Genomic DNA, 24,347 nt, shown 5'->3' with positions numbered 1-24,347 from the left:
ATGTTGAGGTCGACGGCGGTTTCGACAATGATAGCATCGACTACGATGGTATCGTCAACGGGCTCGTCGATGAGGGAAAAAACACCAGAAAAACTGGAAGGTGCACGGAAAAATGATTTACACCTCACCGAGTTAAATTACGCCTCTGGTGCCACCACACCTGCTGGAGGAGCAGCAGGAATTAGAAGAGGAGGCTGAAGGCCCTTTTGGCGATGCAAGTAGCCCTTCACAATTACATGTGAAAAGTCAAGACGATGACTTTGACGAGGAATATGGGGAGTATCAATACCCTCCCCAACATCAGCAATATCATCAGGGTTATCAGGAAAAGATGGTTGGCATGCCATCTTCCTTACTGATGGACCTACAACTTATGTTGGCGGATTATAGAAAGAGGTTTCCACCAACCCCAGAATCTCAGGAGGTGCCGGTACCTGCTCAGCACCCACGCTCCATTCCAGCTACTCCTGTTAGAAATAGGGAGTTACTGCCAGCGCCCTTGCCAAGATCACCTCAACCAAAGCCTCAACAGGACCCAGTCACCACCGATTATTATTAAGAAGAGGGTGAGATAACGGACCCTAACAAAGAATGGGATGATTAACTTATCCCTTTGCCTTCTTCTCCTTCTCCAGTGCCGATTGACTCACCACCGGAGGACATTGGCGTTTTTCATAGTTTGATGGAAAGAGCGGCAAAAAGATTTGAACTTCCAATGTCAGCTATCCAAAAATAATGTTTTTTTACAAGATTTCAAGAAGCTGTACTGGAAATCGGTTTGTGCTATCCTGATTGTTAACCACGTTTGGGAGGAAGGCCAAAAGGTCATGAAGACACCAGCTACGATCACACCAGTGCTCGCCAGGCTAGAGAAAAAGTATAAAGCTCCTTTTAATGCTCCAGCTTGTTTAGTGAGTCATCCCAAACCGGACTCTGTCATATCTCAAGATGCTCAGCAGAAGTCCAAAAATCTGTCAGCTCAGATTACAACGCCTCCTGACAGGGAGGGTAGACGTTTGGATAATGCTGGGAAAAGATTTTCTTCCATGTCTGCTCTTCTCGTCAAAGCTGCGAATGCCCTTGCCATCCTGGGCAGATATGATAGACAGATGTGGGGCGACCTAACACCTTACATAGATCTGATTCCTGGGGATAGTATACAGGAGGTGAAGAAGATCCTTCAGGAAGGAGAAAGGGCTTTGGCTGAAGTCATTGATTGCGCGATGGATATCGCAACCACAGCTTTTAGATCGCTAGAGGGGCGGCCGTGCTGCACCGTCAAGGATGGCCGTGCTGCGCCGTAAAGGATCGCCGTAGGCCAGAGGCCCAGAATAAGATCTTGGATCTTCCCTTCGATGGGGAAGCTTGGTTTGGGAAACATGTGGATGATGTGTTGCAAAGAAGGATACAGATAGCGCAAAGGCCCTGGGCAGTCTGCAGTACCGGAAGGTGCTCTTTCCAGGAGCTAGGGGTAGAGAACAGACATCATATAGAGGGGGTTACCAACATAGCAGATACCCCTCCTACTTGACATCTTCGCAACCGTACTGGCAACAGTGCGGGCGACGACAGACAGGGGGCTATACAAAATCTGCTCCTAGAGGAAGAGGAGGTTGTCAGTAGGATTTTTTGATTCCCCTTAATCTGCACTTGCTAGTTAGCGATTTTCCATAAAATCGCTATTTGTCACTTTTCATGCATAGTATTGCGATTTTTTTTTGCGATTCCTTATTTGCTATCGCATTTTTGATTTCTCGCTATTATGGAATCGCAATATCTTTTTTTCCTATTTTAGCGATTCGGTATTTTGCGAGTTTGTCATTTTTGGTTGATGCATTGGAAAATGCTAAAAAGCGCTCGCAAATAGCTAATCGCTATTTTTGCGAGCACTTTTTGGTTTGATGCATCTGCTGTAGTCAGTTCCCTCGCACTCTCGGCCATGACTGAAATGTTCTTATTCAAATTTGTCATCTGCAGGTTAATGGCTCCCATATGCCTCGCTTGAAGGCGCTGCACCCGCAACATCTGTGACTCCACCCCATCCCACACATTGGGACTTCCTGCCTCCTGTGTTCGATAAGGGTCCTTGGCCTGTGTCTTCTTCCCATCCGGATATGTGCCTGAGGTGCAGTTGTGGGGCTCACACTTGGACGGCTTGTCTCAGGAGGAGTTTCATGTTCCTGATCTGTCTCCATTGGCTGCAGTGGTGTGACTGTGGCCCTGCGTTTTGGCGGTGCCATGGGTTTGGTTTGTGGTGTCACAGGTTTCGACACGGCAGCCTCTTCAATGACCTGTGTGCTGCCTCCACATTCACTGTCATCAGTGTCTACTTCTGTTGCATCTGTGATGTGAAACAGTGCAAAATTATTTTGTGCTGGTGCTAATGTTGTGCGACATTAAATTACTTTACATTTAAGCTCTCCCTGTCTCTCATCACTGACTGTGCTGCATTTTTGTAGCATTTGGGCTTACAATGTTGTATTATGACTAGCAATTTAGTTCTGCAGCCTACAGGTCCCATAATGCATTTGGGTCCCTATGTGAAATGTGGACTGAATTTTCTTTCCGTGATTTTGGTGGTTAAATACAGATTGGGAACAATTAGTATGTACATTGATATGTTGATTTTCATGCATCTTACCTTGTGTGCTACTGGCCGCCCCAGATGTATCCAGCTGCGTTACTCCCACCACTGCTTCAGGCTGGATAGTGCCCTCAACCAGGTCCTCCAGGGCTGTGTTGTCTGGGACTTTAGAGGTTCCTCCTCCGGTCACATCAGCCTCCTTCAGCCTCTGCGCTATCCGCTCCATGGCACGGCTACATAGGTCGTACCATCTTTTCTTTAAATCATCTATGCTGCGGTGTGTCACCCCTAAAGCATTTACTTTGTTCTTGATCCTGTTCCAAATCCTTCTTTTTTCTGCTTCAGGTACTTTCAGTGAGAGCTACCCAAACAGCTTTTCACGGCTGTTTGTCACCTCCTCAATGAGGTTCTCCAGTTCTCTCTCACTGAACTTTAACTTTCTCTTCCTGGCCACTGCATCCTCTTCTGTTGGTGTTTGGGACATTTTGGCTGTCTTAACCTGTCAGCAAACAACAATTTGTATATTCTGCTCTCTCCCCCAGCACTCTGCTTTTGCCTCTCAGTTCCTCTGTGCACAGGAAGCAGCATGGGCTGATTGACTTCCTGGTTGTGAGGTCATCAGCCTGCTCCCAATGCGACTCTGTCATTTTTCCGATCTCGCAATTTGCGATCTCGCAAATAGCGAGATCGAAAATAGCGAGATTGCAAATTGCGAGAACACAGGTTTTACACTATTGCGATTCTTTATCATGGAATCGCTAATGTATTTATCAATTTTTAGCGATTTTTAAATTTTTCGCAATCGCCATCGTGCATAGGTAATAGCGAATCCTTATTTGCGATTCCTTAAAAATTGCAAATAAGGATTCTCTATTTCTTTGCTTGATGCATCTGGCTAAATGTCCTCTTACACTCCTCTCGTTCCATTCTGCTGATTGAGAATGCGTCCGTTGCAGGAACAACTAGATCGGCAATGGCGTCAAGCAGTGGGATCCTTCGACGACATTGTGAAAATCACACCGGCCATGGTTCAAGTGGTGTAGTTGTGAACTCAGAAACAAAATATCTCAGTCGGTCCTTCCTTCCTTACCGACCCGGCTCCAATGGTCATTACCACTGATGCATCCCTGGAAGGTTGGGGAGCCTTCCTTTAAGACCTCCAGGTTAGTGGTCATTAGAAGTTCCAGGAGCAACAACTTCACATCAACCTACTAGAGCTCAGTGCTGTGAGATTAGCATTGCTGGCTTTCCTGCTGAAAATACAAAGATCAGCTGTACTATACAGGTCAGACAACCAACAGCAATGCATTATCTCAACAAACAGGGAGGTACAAGATCACTCTCCGTGTCTCAGGAAGCTAAAAAAATATGGGAATGGGCTGTTCAACATGGAGTATCCCTAAAAGCGGGACGTCTTCCAGGAGGTCAGAATGTCAAGGCGGACACTCTGAGCAGGCTAAAATCAACCTGCCATGAGTGGGAGATCAATCAAGATATCCTAAATGACATCTTCCTAAGATGGGGAGAACCGTCAGTGGATCTCTTTGCAACAGCGCAGAACAAAAAATGTTGGTTGTTCGCAAGCTGGCTTCACCAACGGGGGTTTGGGGGAATGTGTTTTTGATGGCATAGTCAGGCGCCTTTGCCTACTCCTTTCTTCCAATTCCCCTCCTGCCATGCATTCTGACAAAGATCAAAAAGGAACGGTTCAGAATGATCTTGATAGCCCCTTGGTGGCCCAGGCAACATTGGTTCACGGAGCTTCTTTTACTGTCGGAGATTCACCCGATTCGCCTTCAACCAATACCTTCGCTCCTGACGATGTCCTAGGGACAAGTACTTCATCCGAATCGAATTTACTACGTTTAGCGGTCTGGCTCCTACACACTGTAAATTTCAACATCTAAATATTCCACCGGAATGCGGGATATAGTGTCAAAGGCCAGAGCGGAGAGTACAAATAAAACATACAGGATGAAATGGAAGAGGTTTTGTATGTGGTGCCAGGAAGCTAATATCCATCCTCTGAGGTCAGCAGCTCATGAGATTATCCCATATATTCTGCTCTTAGCAAAATGTAGCTTAGCTCGTGCTTCTATTAAGGTGCATCTGGCCGCTATATTACGTTACAGAAGAACTTCCTCGGAACCATCTTTGTGGTTGTGCTAGAATCATCAAACAATTCATGAAGGGGTTATTTTGAACCTTTTCTCCGGTAAAGCCTCCACCACCTCTCTGGCAGCTGAACATTCAATTAATGAAGCAGCCCTTCTAACCCATTCACAGGGCGGATCTCAAATTCCTATTGTGGAAGGTAGCTCTTCTCATAGCACTCACTTCGGCCAGGAGAGTTAGGGAGTTACAGGCTCTCACTATACAAGAACCTTTCTTGCAGTTTAAGGAGGACTGGATTGTACTCAGAACTAATCCGAAATTATACCCAAGGTGCCATCAGACTTTCATTTGAATGAGCCACCAATTCTTAAAAGATGTTTTCCCCAACCAACTACAGCTGCGGAGAGAGCTCCTAACTCACTAGATGTACAATGCTGTCTCAAGTTTTATTTACAAAAGACAAAACCTTTCCAAAAGTCTTCACAACTTTTTTTTATCTTTTAGTGCACCTAGTAAGGGTTTTCCTCTATCCAAAAGAAGGACTGCCCGATGAATTTCCAGTGCAATACAATATTGTGATCAGGCGGCGGGGAAGCCGTTGAATGCACAGATTCGTGCTCATTCTATAAGAGCAGCGTCCACTTCCACTGCTGTGTTTACTGGGGTGCCTGTCCAGGATATCTGCAGGGCGGATACCTTGAAGAGTACGCCCACCTTTACCAGACATTACTGCCTGGATGCAGACGCTGAGAAGGATGTGGCAGTAGGACAAGCAGTGCTGAGAAACCTTTTCCAGTGATGGTGAGCCCTCCTTCTCATCCCTCCTTCCTTTGTGTGTTGCATATTCACATTTCATTGTTATGATTTGTGATGTCACAAATTAAGTGTGTTATATAAATATATTGTATTACCTTAATGTTGAAAGTGATCTCAATGTTGGAAGACATCTACAAGTATATATGCTTATCGAGTGCAATGTTTTCAATCCCTACGCTGCCTGAAGTCAGTTTTTTTGCGCAATAAAATGTGCAGGTTTACACCTTGCTATTCTGATTTAGGCATGTGAATCTATGAAACCTCCAATACTGGAGTAAGAAAACAAGTTACTTACCTGTAACTGTAGTTCTCCAGTATTAGAAGCTTTCATAGATTTACATGCGACCCACCCTCCTCTCCTGAGAGGCTCACCTTTGGATTTTTGGCACAAAACATTTCTGAGGCACAAGTGCTAGAAAATCTGAGGGGCAAAAGGTTCTCTCAGGAGTGTTCTAGAGGGTGAGAAGTCCTGATTGGTTGAGGGACATCTTTGGTCTCTTTTACATAACAAGAGTTATGGGGTGCAAAATGGAAATGGGCCTAAGCCTCTTTTCAGTTTGGTACTTATCTAAGAATTGCTTTTTTATACATACTGGGGCCTCCCATCTCAACTACGGGGAATGATTCAGGCATGTGAATCTATGAAAGCTTCCAATACTGGAGAACGACAGTTACAGGTAAGTAACTTGTTTACATTTGGGGTGTGTCACCTTTGAGGTAAGCTGATAGCAAGGGTAAATACTATTTATCAACATGTGTTTTCCATTTTTCTGTTTTTCTCACAGACTAGTGTTAAAAGGGGAGCTGTGACCTACAGGAGCAACCAATCCCTACAGGTGAAGCATCAATCAGCAGCAGCAGCGCTGGTCTTATGGAAGCAGTTTCAATCCACAGGTGCAGGCTCAGCCTAGTCTACAGGAACATTACTCTATTCCAATTAACAGTGCTACTTTACAGGAGTAAAACCAGCCTTACAGGAGCAGTGTCAGCATCCAGGAGGAGAATCTGCTTTTCAGAGGTAGCACCAATCTATAGGTTCAGTGTTAGTACTACAGAAACAGGTCCAGACTACTCGAGGAGTTTCCATCTACAGAAGCAACAGCAGGCTACAGGAGCAGTATCAGTCTTTCAGGAGTAAGTAGAAGCATCAGTCTACCAGAGAAGAATTCCCCTTGCAGAACCAGCTTCATTCTACAGGTTGCTTCTTCCTTATAGGAACAGCATCGACTATTCCAGAGTCCCGTGAGCCTTACAGGGACATTGAAAGTCAACAGGAGCATTAGCTCAGTCCTACATCATTACACTTACAGGATCAATGGTAGAGTTACGGAAGCAGTGCCAGCCTTACAAGAGCAGTGCCTGTCCACAGGGGCAGTGTGAATCTACATAAAGTGTCAGTCTACAGGAGAAACATTTGCCTTACAGGAGCAGTACCATTCTACAAGAGGAGCATCACCTTACAGCATCAGTCAACAGGTTCCTTGCTGGTCTTACAGAAATACTTTCAACCTACATGAGCAGTGCCAGTCTACAGAGGAAGTGTCAGTGTTCAAGAGCAGTGCTAGTCTACAGAAAAAGTGTCTTTCCACAGGAGCAGCTCCCCATGGTGCTTGTCAAGGGAAAGGATGAAGAGCCGAAGGAGAGGGAACCACCCCCCACTGGGCCTCCACCAGCAGCTGAGGAAGAAGCCAAAGGTACAGACAAAAAGTGTTCCCTTAATATTAGAACATATAATCTTTCAGAATCTGAAGGCCAGGTGTCAGTGAATTCCAGGGAAAGGTGCATGAAGAGTCAGACTCTAACTGCACACTTGTCAGAGGCACAGATTTTATTACCTGCAAAATTCCCTATATTGGATTGTCCAAATGAGGTGAGTAGTCATGGGATAAGGACCAGACATATGTTGGTGAAAATACTACACCAACACATCTGGAGCATTAGTAGTGAAACTCCCCCAGGGGTATTGTGTTCACCTTTAGAGAGTTCTGACCTTGAGTACTATGTGCACTCTTATGGGCCGATTAAAATGTCATTCGGAAAGACTGCGAATAGGATTTGGTATTGCAGAATCCGATTCGGAACCCTTGTTTCCAAACAAATCATACACATTTACCAACGATATTCAAGGAACACAGGCCACATCTCACCGGCCCTTAAATCCTTAAATTGGCTGCCCATTGAAGGAAGATGCTTTTATAAGACCGCTTGCACCACGCACAAAGCTCTTCACGAACAATCCCGTTGTACCTAACTAACAAACTCAATAAAGCGGGCTGCTACAGACCAATGAAAAGCACCACGGCGCTCCTCCTCATTCCACCGCTTTAAAAAACAGAAAACCACTCAATTTCGCTCCTTCTCCAGAAATGCTCCGTACATCTGGAATACCCTCCAGATAAAACTGCACTGTAACCTCTCCTACCTCAGCTTTAAAAAAGACCTAAAACATCACCTTCTCAACACATTTTGGAGTCCATAATCACTCCTCTGACCTTGCTTTAAGTTTTCCCTGCATTTGGTTATCTTTCTGCTTCTCCTGGCTCTCACTTCGCTCTCCCTTTTTACATCTCAACCTGTCTACACTGACCCTACCCTCTCCTGAGCACCACTCCCATTTTCCTATCATTACCACCTACTTCTTATTCTTCTCTGCTGGTACTCTCTTCTCTGCCTTAAGTTGTTCACCCATTTATATTTTTATATGTGTTTTACCCGCTAACCACCCAGAATTTTTTGCCCCATAACTTAATGTTTGATGTAGTGAAAAAAAGGATTGGTAGTGGTGTTTCCCAAATGGGAGTGTTTTGGTCGCGTTATCATGCGGACCTAGATGCTCGCACCGAGCCCTTAGATATCTTGTGGCTTTTCCAGCCACTACTGACTTTCTCTAACGCCATTTATTTACTGGGGACCGTCTACTTATCAGGGCAATGCCATACATATCGTCTTGGTTTACAATTCACTGCCCATTAAGATTTGCTTAATAGATTTGTGGGTGGATCACGACCACTTCAAATCAACAGTCTAGTTTCTCTGATTGGCTGGGTTGGAATTGCCCTCCTGCATGAGAGCTATAGCATCTACTTCTAAAAATGTTCACTTTGAAGACTACTTTACAGTGCTCGTATACATATATGATATAGATCTCCTATGATGTAGGTCCTAGACAAGACATCTCTAACTCTGGTTCATGAGCATGGCCACGATCCATTACGTTCTTAATCATTCATCTAGCCTTGAAAAAGTCATGGTACGGATTGGATGTACCGACGAAACACGTGTTGGCTGCTCTTGTTGTTGCTTTGATTATCTTCTGTGAAGCCTTTGAATAAATGGAGAAACAAGCATACATGGACTTTATTTGCTCTTGTATCTTGTCCATAAGTGAAGACTCATTGATGTTATGAACTGGATTTTGCCATATATAAACTTTGTGATTAATTTGTCATTCGCTTTACATGTACTTAGGATTGTCCTCTCTCTGACCCTTTGTTTTATTTATTAATGTTTGATGTACCTGCTTGGTTGGTTTACCCTGAAAAATTGTTCCCCTTGATTGCTTCTTCGCATGTAAAGTACTTTTTGCCCCCTTTGTTCACTTATGGAGACATGTACTTGCTTGTTATTTTTCTACCTTTTCTTGACTCCTTTTTCTCATGTAAAGCGGTCTGATACCCCTGGGTCTGGACCATATAACACAAAAAATATCACTCTTGTAAAACTGAAATTCAGGAAACAGAATACTCTCAAATAATTAGAGGCCGACATCGAAAATGTGGAATGCCATCCTTCCCTTAACCCAATAAATAGCCTCTAACAATGCGTGCACAAACAGGCTGAAAGAGTTTGTACCTTGTAGTACATCAGAATTCCGGGGAGTATTCACCTGAGTTTACAGCACACACACAAAGCCAGAATGTCTAAAGGACTCATTCACAAGGCATGTCAGAGTTTGTAAAACACTCCTGTACTTACCAGTGCTTTTGGAAATGAGCCTTCATGTCATTGGAACCTTAGCCAGTCATCTGAGGGCCTCTGACCCAGTCTAGCATTTGAGACATGGCAAGGGTTTGCTAAAGGGCAAAGTGTTTTCCTCCAAATGACTTTGTGCCTGATTGAGAGTTTGGCCCGCGGATTACTCTGTCACAAACACGAGGGATATCCGTCCGCCAAATTACAAGTTCAATATATCCTGTAGCACTTGTGATACTGCGGACGTGGCCTGATTGAGAGTTTGGCGGGCGGGTTACTCTGTCATAAACACGAGGGATATGTTTCTGCCGTATTACAAGTCCAATATATCCTATAGCTCTTGTAATACTGCGGACATGACCTGATTGAGAGTTTGGTGGGCGGGTTACTCTGTCATAAACACGAGGGATATGTTTCCGCCGTATTACAAGTCCAACATATCCTATAGCTCTTGTAATACTGCGGACGTGACCTGATTTAGAGTTCGGCGGGCAGGTTACTCCATCACAAACAAGAGGGATATTCGTCTGCAGTATTACAAGTCCAATATATCCTATAGCACTTGTGATACTGCGGACGTAACCTGATTGAGAGTTTGGCGGGCGGGTTACTCTGTCATAAACACGAGGGATATGTGTCCGCCGTATTACAAGTCCAATATATCCTATAGCTCTTGTAATACTGCGGACGTGACCTGATTTAGAGTTTGGCGGGTGGGTTACTTAGTCACAAACGTGAAGGATATCCGTCCGTCGTATTACAAGTCCAATATATCATATAGCACTTGTAATACTGCGGACGTGACCTGATTTAGAGTTCGGCGGGCGGGTTATTCCATCACAAACATGAAGGGTTATCCATCCGCAGTATTATAAGTCCGATATATCCTATAGCACTTGTAATACTGCAGACGTGACCTGATTTAGAGTTTGGCGGGTGGGTTACTCCATCACAAACATGAAGGATATCAGTCTGCAGTATTACAAGACAAGTATATCCTATGGCACTTGTAATACTGCGGACCAGATAGACGTCACGTTTGTGACATGTTAACCCATTGAGGGAAGAGGTGTGGCGCCGAGGCCAGGGCGACTGACTCCGGAATCTGGGGATCACGGTTCGATCCCCGGCTCCGGCAGCAGATTAGCCCAGCACCATGTGACTCTGGGCAAAAGCTTGCTTAATCTTCCCGACGGCCCCCAGCGCCTAGAGACCCTTACGGGTGATTGTGCGCTTTACAAATGAGGATTATTATCTGCGAGACTCAAAATCAGGTGCTTTGTTTTCACCTGAGCTTCACAAGTTTCCAATATTTAGAACAAAATAAATAGCAGGTGAACATTTCCAATAAATAAGCTTTGCAGGACAAAATCTAATTTTTAGTGCGAAAATGTTGGAACAATTTTGGAAATTCTCTGCAAAAACGTATTTTTGTAAAGCAAACTTCTTGTGTAACAAAGTTGAGACACACAGTGCAGTGTTTCTGAACTTACCTTACTTTACAAGCAATTTTTGTAACTTTGCCTATCGCTCACCCACAGTATGCTTTATCGTCTCTCCCAGTCCAGATACCTGGTCCAGAGGTTTGGTTTGTGGAGCAAGGGCAATGGCACCGATGCCAAGGTGTGTGAGGCTATCCCCTCAGAGCGTCTTCTTTTCATCACTGAGATTGGGGCCCCTGGATTCTTCTTCACTTAGATTGGGATCCCTGAAGTCTTGTTACTCCCCTATTGGCCTCGCCATTAGAGTCACAATACCCATGTCAATTGGTACCTGAGCTCCTGAGATCACAGCCAAAAGGAGCCCCTCAGCCAGAAAGATTCGAGGACAGGCCACCCAAGCTATTCTGGCAGGCTGGTGAAACCTGGGCTGGTACCCACATGTTTGATGCCACAAAGAGAAGAGTATGCCTCATCCTCTATAGATAACTTGTATGTTTCTGCTCACTGGTTTACTTCTGTCTCTGCGTGTCACATATGAACATCATATAATGAACATGTCAAGACCTCTCAGTTATGTGAAGCACTTGTCCGTAACTAGTTCCCGGACAGTAAACACCCAGTCCGCAGATGATTTACTGTTGCCCCAGTATTGGACAATCATAGATTCCCATGCTTTGTATCATTCCCCCGTCGTCGGAATGGGAGCCCCGGAAATAGAAAAATGCCATAGCCGTAGGTACAAAAAGGAAAGACAGGCCTAGGCCTCAACTAATTTTGTAGCCTATCTGCCTCTTTTTGTAAAAGAGACCACAAAATTGAAACAACCAATCAGAGTAGCCTCACCCCTTAGAACCCTCCTGAGAGAGCCTCAGAGCCTTAGATTTTCTACTGCATGTTGTGCTTAGGGAGTCTCCTCTGAGCTCTGCTCAGATTTCTCTTCAGATTGGATTTTTCTCTTCATTCTCAAATCTACTATGTCTGATAAGGAAAAGAAGGCTTTATTTAAATCCTGTGCAACCTGTTCAAAGAAAAGTCTGTACATAGAGGACAAGCATAAAGACTGTATATACTGCTTGTATCCTGATCATAAGGCCACAGATTGTAAGATCTGCAGGACTTTCTCTACAAAGACCTTGAGAGACAGGGAAGAACGTCTGTTAACCTGGTTACAGAAAATGAAGTCTCATAAGGAGGTTCTATCATCTGACAGTGAGGATTTTTCTTCAGCTGAGTCTTCCAGAAGAGCCAGGAAGAGGGGTAGGTCTTCCCCTTCAACTTCTTCTGAACCCCCTGTTAAGGCCTCCCAAAAGACCTCTGATAGGTCTGAAAGGCCAAGTCCTAAAAAGTCTCCTCACCGAGATGTAAAGGAGAGGCTGGGACAAATTGCTGAGGCGCAACCATCAAAGAAGGTACTTCAGATTCCTTCTGTTGCTTCTCCTTCAGCTGAAAAGGAGAAGATTTTCAAGAAACCAGCGTCTGTCTCCCAGGAGGGGAAATCAGAAAGAAAAAACCTTCAGTCAACGACGAAGTCTTCAGGTACGTCGACGACATCTAAAGTACATCTGGTTTCAGTTACAGCTCCATCGACGGGACCGTCGACGGTAGCTTCGTCGACGGCGACTGCAGTGTTATCTCTGTCGACGCTTCATGTTCCCATCCCCTTGTCGTCGACGATAGTGATGACATCTTCGACATCGATGACGATGACGCCGACGATAGTGTCGACGGCCACGACGTCGACGAGGACAACGTCGACGGCGGCGACGACGACAGCTGCTATTATAGTAACGACGAGCTTGTAAACGGTACCGTCGACGATCAGCCCATCGTCGACAAGACCCTTTCTTCGTCGACGGTTCCGTCGACGACGAGCCCGTCTACGACGTCGTCGATGATTCAAAAAGTCCGGATTTCCATAAGAAGGCAGCAGATCACTCCTGAGATGACTTCTCCGCGCAGAGTGACGTCTTTGCCACCAACTTTACTCTTGGAGGAAGAGCTTTCAGAGGAGGAGGATGGCTCTTACGGGGATGATTATAGTCCATCCCAACTTCAAGTGAAGTATCAGGACTCAAATTCCGACGATTACTGAGCAAGGCCATTATGAACAACAAGTTAGACCTAAACATCATCCTCATCAGGATATGGTGGCAATGCCTTCCTCTCTTATTACGGATTTGCAAATGATGTTGCAGGATTACAAGAAAAGGTTTCCATTGCAAGTTTCTGAACAACAAACGCAGTCTCCTCCTCCATCTATTCCTGCCACTTCTTCAGCTACAGTGGTTCCTCAGGTATCTCGTCCTCCGGAATCAGAGCCTAGAGAAAGCCACCAGGAGATTATTGCTGTTCATGATGATGATGATTCATCGGACGACGATCAAGGTATTCATCAAGTCCCGGATCCTGATAAAGAGTTGGACGAATATATCATTCCAGATCCGGCCTTACCATCGTCGGATCCTGTTGACTCTCCTCCAGCAGACATCGGAGGTTTCCATAACCTTATGGAGAGAGCGTCCAAGATGTTTGGCTTTCCTGTTACGACCGTGCAGTCAGACTGTTTCCTTTATGATTTCAAGGAACCTTACAGGAAGTCTGTCCGTTCAATCCCAATCGTGGAGCATTTATGGTCTGAGGGTACTAAGGTGATGCAAAATCTGGCTACAGCCATCCCTGTTCTTCCGCGGTTGGAGAAGAAATATAAGGTTCCAGAGAACAGTCCTGCTTGCCTGACAGATAAACTGAAGCCGGACTCGGTTATTTCCCAGGCAGCTCAAAGAAAATCTAAGAATCCTTCGGCACCCCTTACAACACCAGCAGATAAGGAGGGTAGACGCCTGGACAATGTGGGTAAACGATTTTCCTCAATGTCTAGCCTTCTAGTTCGAGCGGCGAATGCTCTTGCAATCTTGGATAGATATGATCGCCAAATGTGGTCCGATTTATCCCCGTTTTTGGATCACCTTCCAGATGGTGTCATGGTAGAAGCCAGGAAGATCTTTGAGGAACATTCTTCTTCGAAAATAATAGATTGTCCTATGGATATAGCTACCTCCGCCTTTTGAGCCTTGGCAGGGTCAGCAGTTTTAAGACGTCAGGGCTGGCTTCGGGCTACCTGGTTTCGCCAAGAAGTTCAGAATAAGATCCTGGACTTACCCTATGATGGGGATATGCTTTTTGGAAAACATATAGACGATGCCCTTCAAGATATCAAAAAGGACACAGACACAGCAAGGTTCTTGGGGACATTGCAATACCGCAAGGTTGCTTTCAGAGGTGCTAAAGGGAGAGGTTTTTCTTCATACAGAGGCAGTAACCAACAACGCTACTCCTCTTATTCACAATCCTCCCAGTCGTACAGGCCACAATACTCGCAACGCCAGCATCTTTCTCTCGTCAACCATCAAGAGGGCGAAAGGGTCGTCAAGGAAGAGATACTTTTAAGCGACAATAGCGGCCTCCAGGCTCTGTCTACTGTTCCTCCCCCTCCAATATCATCAGTGGGGGACAGGATATCAAATTACCTCCACAATTTGCAGATCATTATATCGGATCGGTGGGTCCTCAACATCATACAATTTGGCCACACACTAGAGTTTCAAGATTTTACACCATCCAGAGCCCCTTGCGCCACAGAATCAAAACATCTGAATCTTCTAAGTCTCGAAGCTCAGGAACTACTCATCAAAGGAGCGATAGAATTTGTTCCTCAGTCCCAATGAGGAGAAGGTTTCTATTGCAGGTTTTTCCTGGTTTGCAAGACAGAAGTAAAGTGGCACCCAATTCTAGACCTGAGGGAGCTCAACATCTATCTCATAAAACTCTCATTTCGGATGGTTTCTCTCCAGGATATTTTGCGTCTCCTAAATCCTGGCGATTATATGTCAACTCTAGATCTCAAGGACGCATACTTTCATGTTCTCATTCATCCTGCCCACAGGAGGTATCTTCGCATCACAGTAGCCAAGAGCCACTTTCAGTTCAAGGTCCTGCCTTTCGGACTACGATCTGCTACGCGAATATTTACTAAGGTATTGGCCACAGTAGCAGCATACCTAAGAAGACAGTCTCTGGAAGTGTTTCCCTACCTGGACGACTGGCTGATAAAGGCTCCATCCTCTCATGCGGCCACAAGGGCGGTCGGAGATTGTATTCAGTCTTCAATCACTTGGGTCTGGGTCTCAACAAGAGCAAGTCTGTCCTTCTTCCATCCAGGTCGGCAAGATTTCTGGGAACCATTCTGGATACAACTCATTGCAAGGCTTTCCCTTCAGAAGAGAGACCGAACAGACTGATTCTTTCTGCCAACCGATTGCAAAGGAAACAAACTCTTTCAGTCCGTCAATACAAATCCCTTCTAGGATCGATGTCATCTTGAATTGCCTTAATTCCGCACTGCAGGCTTCACATGCGCCCCCCGCAAGAGCAACTAGACTTGCAATGGCGTCAGGCTGAGGGATCGTTCGACGACAGGATAAGAATCACTCCTATCATGAGGAAGGCAATCAAGTGGTGGGCTACAAAAGAAAATATTGCGGAAGGTCTCTCTTTTATGATTCCTCCTTCTCCATTAGTTCTGACCACAGACACCTCTCTAGAAGGCTGGGGGGGCGATATTACAGGATCTGCAAGTAAGCGACCACTGGTCTCAAGAGTTACGCACCTCCCATATCAACCTTCAGGAGCTACGGGCGATTCGTCTGGCTTTGCAGTCGTTTCTTCCAAATATTCGGAATACCACAGTCCTGGTCCGTACGGACAACACTACGGCCATGCATTATGTAAACAAGCAAGGCAGAACGAGATCCAAACTCCTTTCGAAAGAAGCTCAGGAGATCTGGGAATGGGCTATACATCATCATATATCTCTCTCAGCGGAGCATCTTCCGGGTTCTCTCAATACGGAAGCGGATTCCTTGAGCCGCCTACGGTCAGTTTCTCACGAATGGGAACTGGATCAGAGAAATCTCGAAGGAATATTCCCTCGTTGGGGCACTCCTCTTATAGACCTGTTTGCGACTCCAGAAAACAAGAAATGCCAATTCTTCGCAAGCAAGTATTACTATCAAAGATCGTTGGGGAATGCTCTTTTGATAGCCTGGTCAGGCGCATTTGTTTACGCCTTTCCTCCAATTCCCCTGATTCCAAGAATACTGAGGAAACTCAAGATGGAGCCCTGCACAATGATTTTAATAGCTCCAGCTTGGCCCCGCTAATTTTGGTACACAGAGCTTCTCCTTCTGTCTCAGGTTCAGCAAATTCACCTGTGTCCCATTCCAAACTTGTTGACGAGGTCCCAGGGCCAAGTAAGGCATCCGGACCCGAGTTCCCTGCAATTGACAGCTTGACTCCTGAGCACCGAGAGTTCAGATCTTTAGATATCCCTCAGGATTGTAAAGAAATTTTAGCTCAAGCTCAGGCCCCAAGTATGAACAAAACCTATCGAGCTAAATGGAAGCGTTTTTGTGTATGGTGCCATAAAGAAAATCTTCATCCATTCAATTCAGCTCCTTATAAGATCTTACTGTACATTTTGTCTTTGGCTAAGTCAGGTCTTCAGCACTCTTCCATCAAAGTGCATCTTGCAGCGATCTTTAGGTTCAGACGAACAGCCGCTGGCCCTTCTCTCTGGTCCGCAAGAGTGATCAAACAATGCCTGAAAGGTTTATTCAGGGTTTTTCCTCCGGTTAAACCTCCTCCTCCATTATGGCAACTCAACCTGGCCCTTAGCCATCTCATGAGGGCTCCTTTTGAACCTATTCATAAGGCGGAGATGACATTTTTGTCATGTAAGGTGGCTTTTCTTCTGGCAATTACATCGGCCAAAAGAGCTGGAGAACTTCAAGCTCTCACGATTGTTGATCCTTTCTTACAGTTCAAGAATGACTCTTTGATTTTGAGAACAAATCCTAAATTTATTCCAAAAGTCCCTTCAGATTTTCACTTGAATGAACCTGTTGTACTAAAGTCTTTTTTTCCTCGACCTTCGACTCTGGCGGAAAGATCTCTCCACACTTTGGATGTCCAAAGATGCCTGAAATTTTATCTCCAACGCACAAAAGATTTCAGAAAGACTTCACAACTTTTTGTCGCTTTTAGCGCTCCAAGGAAAGGTTAAAGTAGGGGATATCTCGTTGGATTGCCAGCACAATTCATTTCTGTCATCAGGTGGCAGGGAAGCCGCTGAGGAGAGGGATCAAAGTGCATTTTACGAGATCTATGTCATCATCTACGGCTCTGTTCTCTGGCGTCCCTATCAAGGACATTTGTAGGGGAGCTACATGGAGCAGTGCCCATTCATTCACGAAGCACTACTGTTTGTACTCTTCCACAAGGAGTGAGACAGTAGTCGGACAAGCAGTCCTGAGGAATCTATTCCAGTGAGCGGTGAGCTTTCCCTTCTATCCCTCCTTCCTTTATTGCACATTTTGTATCTGATAATATTGTCTATCTATGGTTTCAAACTGTTTTGACTAACTATGATAATACTTATACTATGATGTGCTGATATGCATGTAACAAAATGTGCATTTGTTGCTTACTGCTAGTTACTCCGATACAAAGCATGGGAATCTATGAAAGTCCAATACTGGGGCAAGAAAACAAGTTACTTACCTGTAACATTGGTTCCCCAGTATTGGTACTTTCATAGATTCCCATGCGCCCACCCGCCGCCCCTGGGAAAGCTCAGCCTTCAGCAGACGTGATTACTGTTACACAACGGCAACGAAAATCTGAGGCTCTGAGGCTCTCTCAGGAGGGTTCTAAGGGGTGAGGCTACTCTGATTGGTTTTTGCAATTTGTTGGTCTCTTTTACAAAAAGAGTTGGATAGGCTACAAAATGAGATGAGGCCTAGGCCTGTCTTTCACTTTTGTACCTACTGCTATGGTATTTTTCTATTACCGAGGCTCCCATTCCGACGACGGGGGAATGATATAAAGCATGGGAATCTATGAAAGTACCAATACTGGGGAACCAAAGTTACAGGTAAGTAACTTGTTTTCTTCATAGGCGAGGCTCTAGCAACAGAGCTGTCCTTTCGGAGGTCTCCAGCAGGCAGCTAGGGTGGTAAGTTCACATATTATCACCCAGCAGTGAAGTTCAGGGCCTTACTTGTTTATTTTCAGCAATGGAATAAACCAGAGGTGTTCAAAGTTGACCCAGGAGGGTAGGATCCATGTCAGATTTTCTTGATGTATGTGTTTATGCTTACAGTGAATTGACACAAAGGGGCATTAATGCCTCCTTAGCAGCACTTTTCCAACGGTTTTGCAGCGATATTACATCGCCATATGTACAAGCTGTCGCTAACCTATGTTAGCGGCAGTTTTCCGGTCAAAACGTCCATAGAAAAGTTTGCCACTTCTGTTAGGGATAATGACATGCAAGGGAGTCGTTCCCAGGCAAAAACGGCCGCTCACCCCACTTTGGGATATGTACAAGGGAATCCTTGAAGGTAGGAGGACCCAAAAAACTGCCTCTAACTGCAGTTGGAGGCATTTTTTTAAGACCAGATAATAGCTGGTCTTAAAAATGGAGATAACACCTAGGGCCTCATTTCAGCAGGTTTTGGTGCTGGACAGTGCTGCAAGAAATGTTGCTGTGCTGCCCTGCGACAAAACTACAGGGCAGGAAAGCGTACCATAAAATGAAAAGTTTTGCAGCACTGGGACAAGAAAGGGTTGCAACACTTTTCACTTCGCCCTTCTTGCGACACCACAGATGCACTGTATTCACTGGACAGCGCACCATTACGCGAGGAAGAACAGATACATATGCATGGAGCCAGCCTATCCCTGTGGCACTGCGTCACCCATATGCCTGCCATTAGGCAAGCGTAAGGTTCTGATGCAGTGCCGTCCTACAATTGTAGCAATGAAATCTGAGGGATTTCATTGTGCCACTCCTATGAGGCCTTGTCGTGTGGGAATGCACACCCGGCCTAAATCATACCTAATCCCGGTATTTTGTGGCACAGGGCTTCACAAGGTCACGCATATGCCTACATGCGTCACTTTGCAAATACAGCGCACTGTGGTGCTAGTTTTGCCTCGTCCATTCTTGAGGGGTGCCAGGTTGTCCATCGATGGAGGTTGCACTTTGCGGTGTCATTGTCTGTAAGCATTGGCGGAGTGGTGGTGCTGAGGGAGTTGACAAGACATTCTTCGGTGTCCATGATCCAGCTGTGAGGGAGGTGATGATGGCGGTGGTGTGTGGTATGCTGGTGAAGACGTGATGTATACAATGATGGTCGGTCCTGGATAGCCCGGTGGTGTGGTTGTAGTTGGAGTTCCCGCAAGTGGAGGAGACATGCTCGACCATGTGTCCTGGTGTGTGGCTTGCTGCTGTGACTAGCTTCTTGGGTCTGATGTTGGGCAACTTCCCCCAGAGGGGGTGGTGTTCTGGTCACTGGGGTTGTCCAGGTAGAACTTGAGTTCACCGAGCCTGGGGTACAATGAGGTCTACAATGGTATCAAAGAATGGGGGTCCATGGCCCGGGGGGCCTGCAGATGAGGGTGTGCAGAGGATGGGGTTAGGATTGGTACAGATCTGGAAGTGAGGTGTTCCATGGTCACCGTTGGGTCATTAGAGTGTGTGGTCAGTTGGAGTGTGCTTCTGTAGGTGATGGCAATACCTCCTCCTGGACGGTCAGGGTGGTCCTTGCAGGCTATTTAGTAGCCGTCAGTGATGGCGATGGCGATGGCGATGTCCGGTCCGGAGCAGAGGTTGATCCTGGCAGACAATGTGGCGTCCAGGGTTGATGACGAGGAGGGTGCTAGCGTCGTAGTGCTGGAGTGTCCAAGAGGAAGGGTGCTTGGTGCTGAGCATGTTCCAGGGGCAGACGGAGGTAGGCGGGAATGCCTATGGCTTGCCTTTGGCATGGGAGACATCCATTACAACACAGGCATTACATCGTAATGCCTTTTACAACGTAACTGCAACAACACTTTACATAGCATTCCATTACAATGCATTGTGTGGTCAGTAATGGGATATTTTTTATTTTTAGGGTGGGTGTGGGTTTCAGGTGTCAGAGGTGAAATTTGGGGCCAAATTTGAAATTTGTGGTGTGTTTTGGGGTCAAATATGAAAAGTGGGGTGTACATTTGGGTCAGATGTGATTTTTAGGGTGTGTTATGGGGGCTCAAAGATGAATTTGAGGGTTCAGGGTTTGCTTTGGGGTGCAAGGGTTAGTTTTAGGGTTGCACTCACTGAAGTATGAATACTAACATTTACATCTCCGCTATCCAACACCTTGCCTACTGTTGCAATATGCCTAGTATTAGTATGCATTGTAATTGAATGCAATATAATGGTATGTGAGGTAACTTCATATATATCTTTGGCACACCAGTGATACACCCACTTCGCATGGCCTCACAGCGGCCGCCATTGAGAAGTGCTGCTGGGGGGATTGGACAGCTGGGAGGTGGGAAACGTCGGAAAGGACCCTAGATGGGGAGTGGACACAGGGAAGTGAGTGTGAGCTGGTGTTGTAAGTATTTAAATGAGAGAAATCTTACCACAAGACTGGGTCCCATGTCTTTGTTGCTCCTGCTCTCCTAAGTTTGCTTCCAGGAACAGGAAGTAGGCAGCCAGGCTCCCTCCCCTAAGCCAATCACAAAGCTGCAATGCGGCATTGGGATTAGTCATTGGCGCCAGGAAAAGGCGTTCAGCCAGGGGCTGCAGGGGTAGGCATGTTCTTCATGTAGGCTGTAATGCAGCCTGCATTGCGAACAGGACAGTGCTCATGACTGCTTTGGGTGGCCTGAGTGGGCCGACCAAACAGTCATTGCGCACTTGAGTGGGCATGCCACTCTGCCCCTGCCCTGCTCCGTGAGTGGAGCAGCCCTACCTACCCTCCCGCCCACAAAGGAAACATAGCAGGATTACATCAGGAAGATATCATCATGTGATGATTTGTCCTCTTCTTGCACTGCTTGAAAGCAGTAGAGTGATGCTCTTCCTTCATAGCGGATGACCCGCCACTGGGGGTGTGTCATCTACAGGTGCTAAGCCTGTGCGACGCGACCCCCGGACCTCCTCCGCTACACATCCCACCTTCTCCTTACCTGGACATTGACACTGTGGTGCAATCTTTCCAAATCTGTGAATCAGCCAGCAGGAGCCTCGACCAGGTGGGATTTCACAAGCCTGGGTACAGCAGTCACCGACAAGTCCACTGGTGAACCTTCCGATGCTGTTAATGCAGCCGGGCCACCTTAGGCGTGAAATTGCAGTGCTCCCGCCACACAAGTTCGGTGCAACTCAGGGGACGCACCCTCCTCAGCGTCCAGCCAGAGCAGCCCCATCCGGCCTGTGATGCAGAGAGGCGCCGCTCACCGTTGGTAATCCCCTCCATACACCCCGGTGTAGTGATACATCGTAGTATTCAATGCAGACCTCCATGCACAGGCGCGCCTCTACCATTCACAGCTCCAAGGAGCTCACGGCGGTCTTCTCAAACAGGTCAGCAACATGTCTCCATGCGACCTGCCAGACTTCACCACCAGGTACAGACGATCGCCCCAACTCAATGTCTACCGCCATGATTCATCGTCTCCACAGCTCCTCCGCATCCCACTCCAGGCTCCAGTCGCAGATCCAGCGAGGCATCCAGGCTCCAGACGCAGGTCCAGCGAGGCATCCCCGCTCCAGACGCAGCCCTGTGAGGCATCCAGGCTCCAGACGCAGGTCCGGGGAGGCATCCAGGCTCAAGGTGAAGGTCCAGCAAGGCATCCAGGCTCTCATAATGGTCATCCTGGGTGTTGGGTGGCTTGAGGGGGTATTGAAGTGTGCTGCACTTGGCCATGGCTGCTCCATTCTGCGTTTCATTGTTTTTTTTACCTATTTTCTATTGCAGGTCGACTGATAGTCAAATGTTTCCAATAGAGGCAAAAAAACACTCACGTTGGGCTGACTAACGTGCGTTTTTTGCCGCTAATGAGTCTTTTGTTGGTTTTCTCCCACTAACGCCTGAATTTCTATCGCAATCACGCTAATGTTAGCAGCGGTTTTTGCTGCCGATCCCTGAAGCTATCACCATGCAGCGATGGCTTGTAAATACGTCGCTAACATGGTAATAGGTTTCAGCGGTACACGGCGGTAAGAAAACTGCTGCTAACTAACGTTAGCAATAGTTTTTTCCAGTCCTTGTACATATGACCCAAAGTCATTAATGAGAACCATCTACTGAGTAAGCGGATATACTGAACACCTGGCCTGGGTCCATACTTGTGGAACAATGTAGACACTCCTGGTATTAAACACTATCTCGAGACCCTATGACATTGTCCACTTCATTCATTTGCAAGGTAGTTTAGATGTTTTGACGGAGGTCTCATGTCTTAGGTATAAGAAATGTGTAGTATTTGTAGGCTGCACATTACTAACACACTGCTGGTTATCCTCAGTGCAAAGTGTGCTGCTGCACGTAAGCACCAGCGCAAGCCTTACTGAATCTGGCTCTAGTTTCAAATCACAGACAGAGGTATATGAGTCTGCCTGCAGGTAAGGTGCCTCTAGAACTCAGCCCTCTGCTCCCCCTTCACTTCATGATACATGCATACAGAACACTGGGGTCTGTATATCACATAGTGCCCTGGGGGTATAAGGAGCGTGTGTGCCTGCTTTCTGTACAAATGAGGTATTATGGTACTATGCAAAGGCCACAGACACTTGTGGAGCCCCTTCTGTAATACAGACCGCTCTGAGACAGATGTAGGACCGGCATGATCACACGGGGATGTTCCCTCATTTGTATGGGGCACCCCTCTCTGAAATGAGCCAGCACATTGCCTCAGCACCTATTTCATATGATAGGTGCAAGCACACAGTCAAAACTGATCCTGCTTCGCAAAGAGGCGGTGCACATCAATTCGCCTCCCAGTCCCCACAGGTAGCACTTAAAATGGGGGAAAGTTGTTCTCATAGACCCCCTCAGACATCCCCCTGCAGGCAGGTGCAGTCAATCATTACACTCGACTACAGGGTATCCCTGCTTCCCTTTAGAATAAGACTCCATTGCAATCTGCACTTTGAAATGTGGACAGGCTGCTACAGACAGCCGGGCAGCCTTTCATTAACGTGCAAAAACAACAGTTGATGGACAGAATGCAGAACAATGTCATACATTCACCCCAGTACAGAGATCTGGGCCTAAATCCATCGTTTTTTTGCACTCCACACCACCCCAGTTCAGAAATGGCCATATGCAAATCAGCCTTGACCCTGTGCCTCATGGGAACAGTCCAGCCCGAACTGCCAAGCCATGTCTTCCCTGGACCGGAATCAAGCATCCTAGAACCGGTTTCTGGCTATCAGCCGTCATCAGCCAGGATAGCTTGACTCCAGTGGTGTGGAGAGCACGGGACTCACGTCTTAGCATACCCGTCCCACTCGGGGTGACAAATGCAAAAACAACAGTTGATGGACAGAATGCAGAACAATGTCATACATTCACCCCAGTACAGAGATCTGGGCCTAAATCCATCTTTTATTTGCACTCCACACCACCCCAGTTCAGACATGGCCATATGCAAATCAGCCTTGACCCTGTGCCTCATGGGAACAGTCCAGCCCGAACTGCCAAGCCATGTCTTCCCTGGACCGGAATCAAGCATCCTAGGACCGGTTTCTGGCTATCAGCCGTCATCAGCCAGGATAGCTTGACTCCAGTGGTGTGGAGAGCACGGGACTAACGCCTGAGCATACCCGTCCCACTCGGGGTGACAAATGCGAAAACAACAGTTGATGGACAGAATGCAGAACAATATCATACATAGAGACTGAGACTGCCGCTGTACTCAGTGGTGCTACGCTGGTAACTCGCGCATTTTAAATACAATTTCCCTTTGTTCTTTCTCAGCAACTGCACTGTGATTTTAGACTTTGCAGGCGCATTTTAGTGGAGATTTTAAAACTATTAAATTGTGTAACGGTGATTTTAAAACTGTGTATTTTAGGATACGGTGACTTAATACTGTATACTTGTTCCTTACCTGCCTCCGTAACTACCCGCCAAAGCTCCCCGTTCCATCACGGCAAGTGCCGATTGTACGGAGGGAGCGGAAGGCGCAGGTAGCCAGAACAGCACTTCTGGCTGGAGAGTGCAGTACGGGGGTGAGCGGGCTAGTCGTCGAAGCCCTGGGACCTCAAATAGCTTGTCAGGACTGACACGAGGCCCATAGAGACTGAGACTGCAACTGTACTCAGTGGTGCTACGCTGGTAACTCGCGCATTTTAAATACAATTCCCCTTTGTTCTTTCTCAGCAACTGCACTGTGATTTTAGACTTTGCAGGCGCATTTTAGTGGTGATTTTAAAACTATTAAAGTGTGTAACGGTGATTTTAAAACTGTGTATTTTAGGATACGGTCTCTTAATACTGTATACTTGTTCCTTACCTGCCTCT

At 46.4% G+C, this 24,347-nt stretch overlaps 1 protein-coding gene across 3 annotated transcripts in view; it reads left to right on the top strand.

The window, feature by feature from the left end:
- LOC144770745 (hyaluronan synthase 1-like) overlaps positions 1 to 24,347 on the top strand; it is a 272,375-nt gene that overhangs the window by 30,398 nt on the left and 217,630 nt on the right. For all 3 annotated transcript variants that reach the window (XM_078655491.1, XM_078655489.1, XM_078655490.1), the window contains exon 2: positions 6,301 to 7,209. In XM_078655491.1, the coding sequence (XP_078511617.1) occupies positions 7,029 to 7,209 (181 nt within the window). In that variant the 5' untranslated portion in view covers positions 6,301 to 7,028. The remainder of the gene's footprint in view (positions 1 to 6,300; positions 7,210 to 24,347) is intronic.

The sequence above is a fragment of the Lissotriton helveticus genome, chromosome 7, assembly GCF_964261635.1.
Source record: "Lissotriton helveticus chromosome 7, aLisHel1.1, whole genome shotgun sequence".
NCBI lineage: Eukaryota > Metazoa > Chordata > Amphibia > Caudata > Salamandridae > Lissotriton > Lissotriton helveticus.
This window is presented reverse-complemented; position numbering and strand designations above follow the sequence as displayed.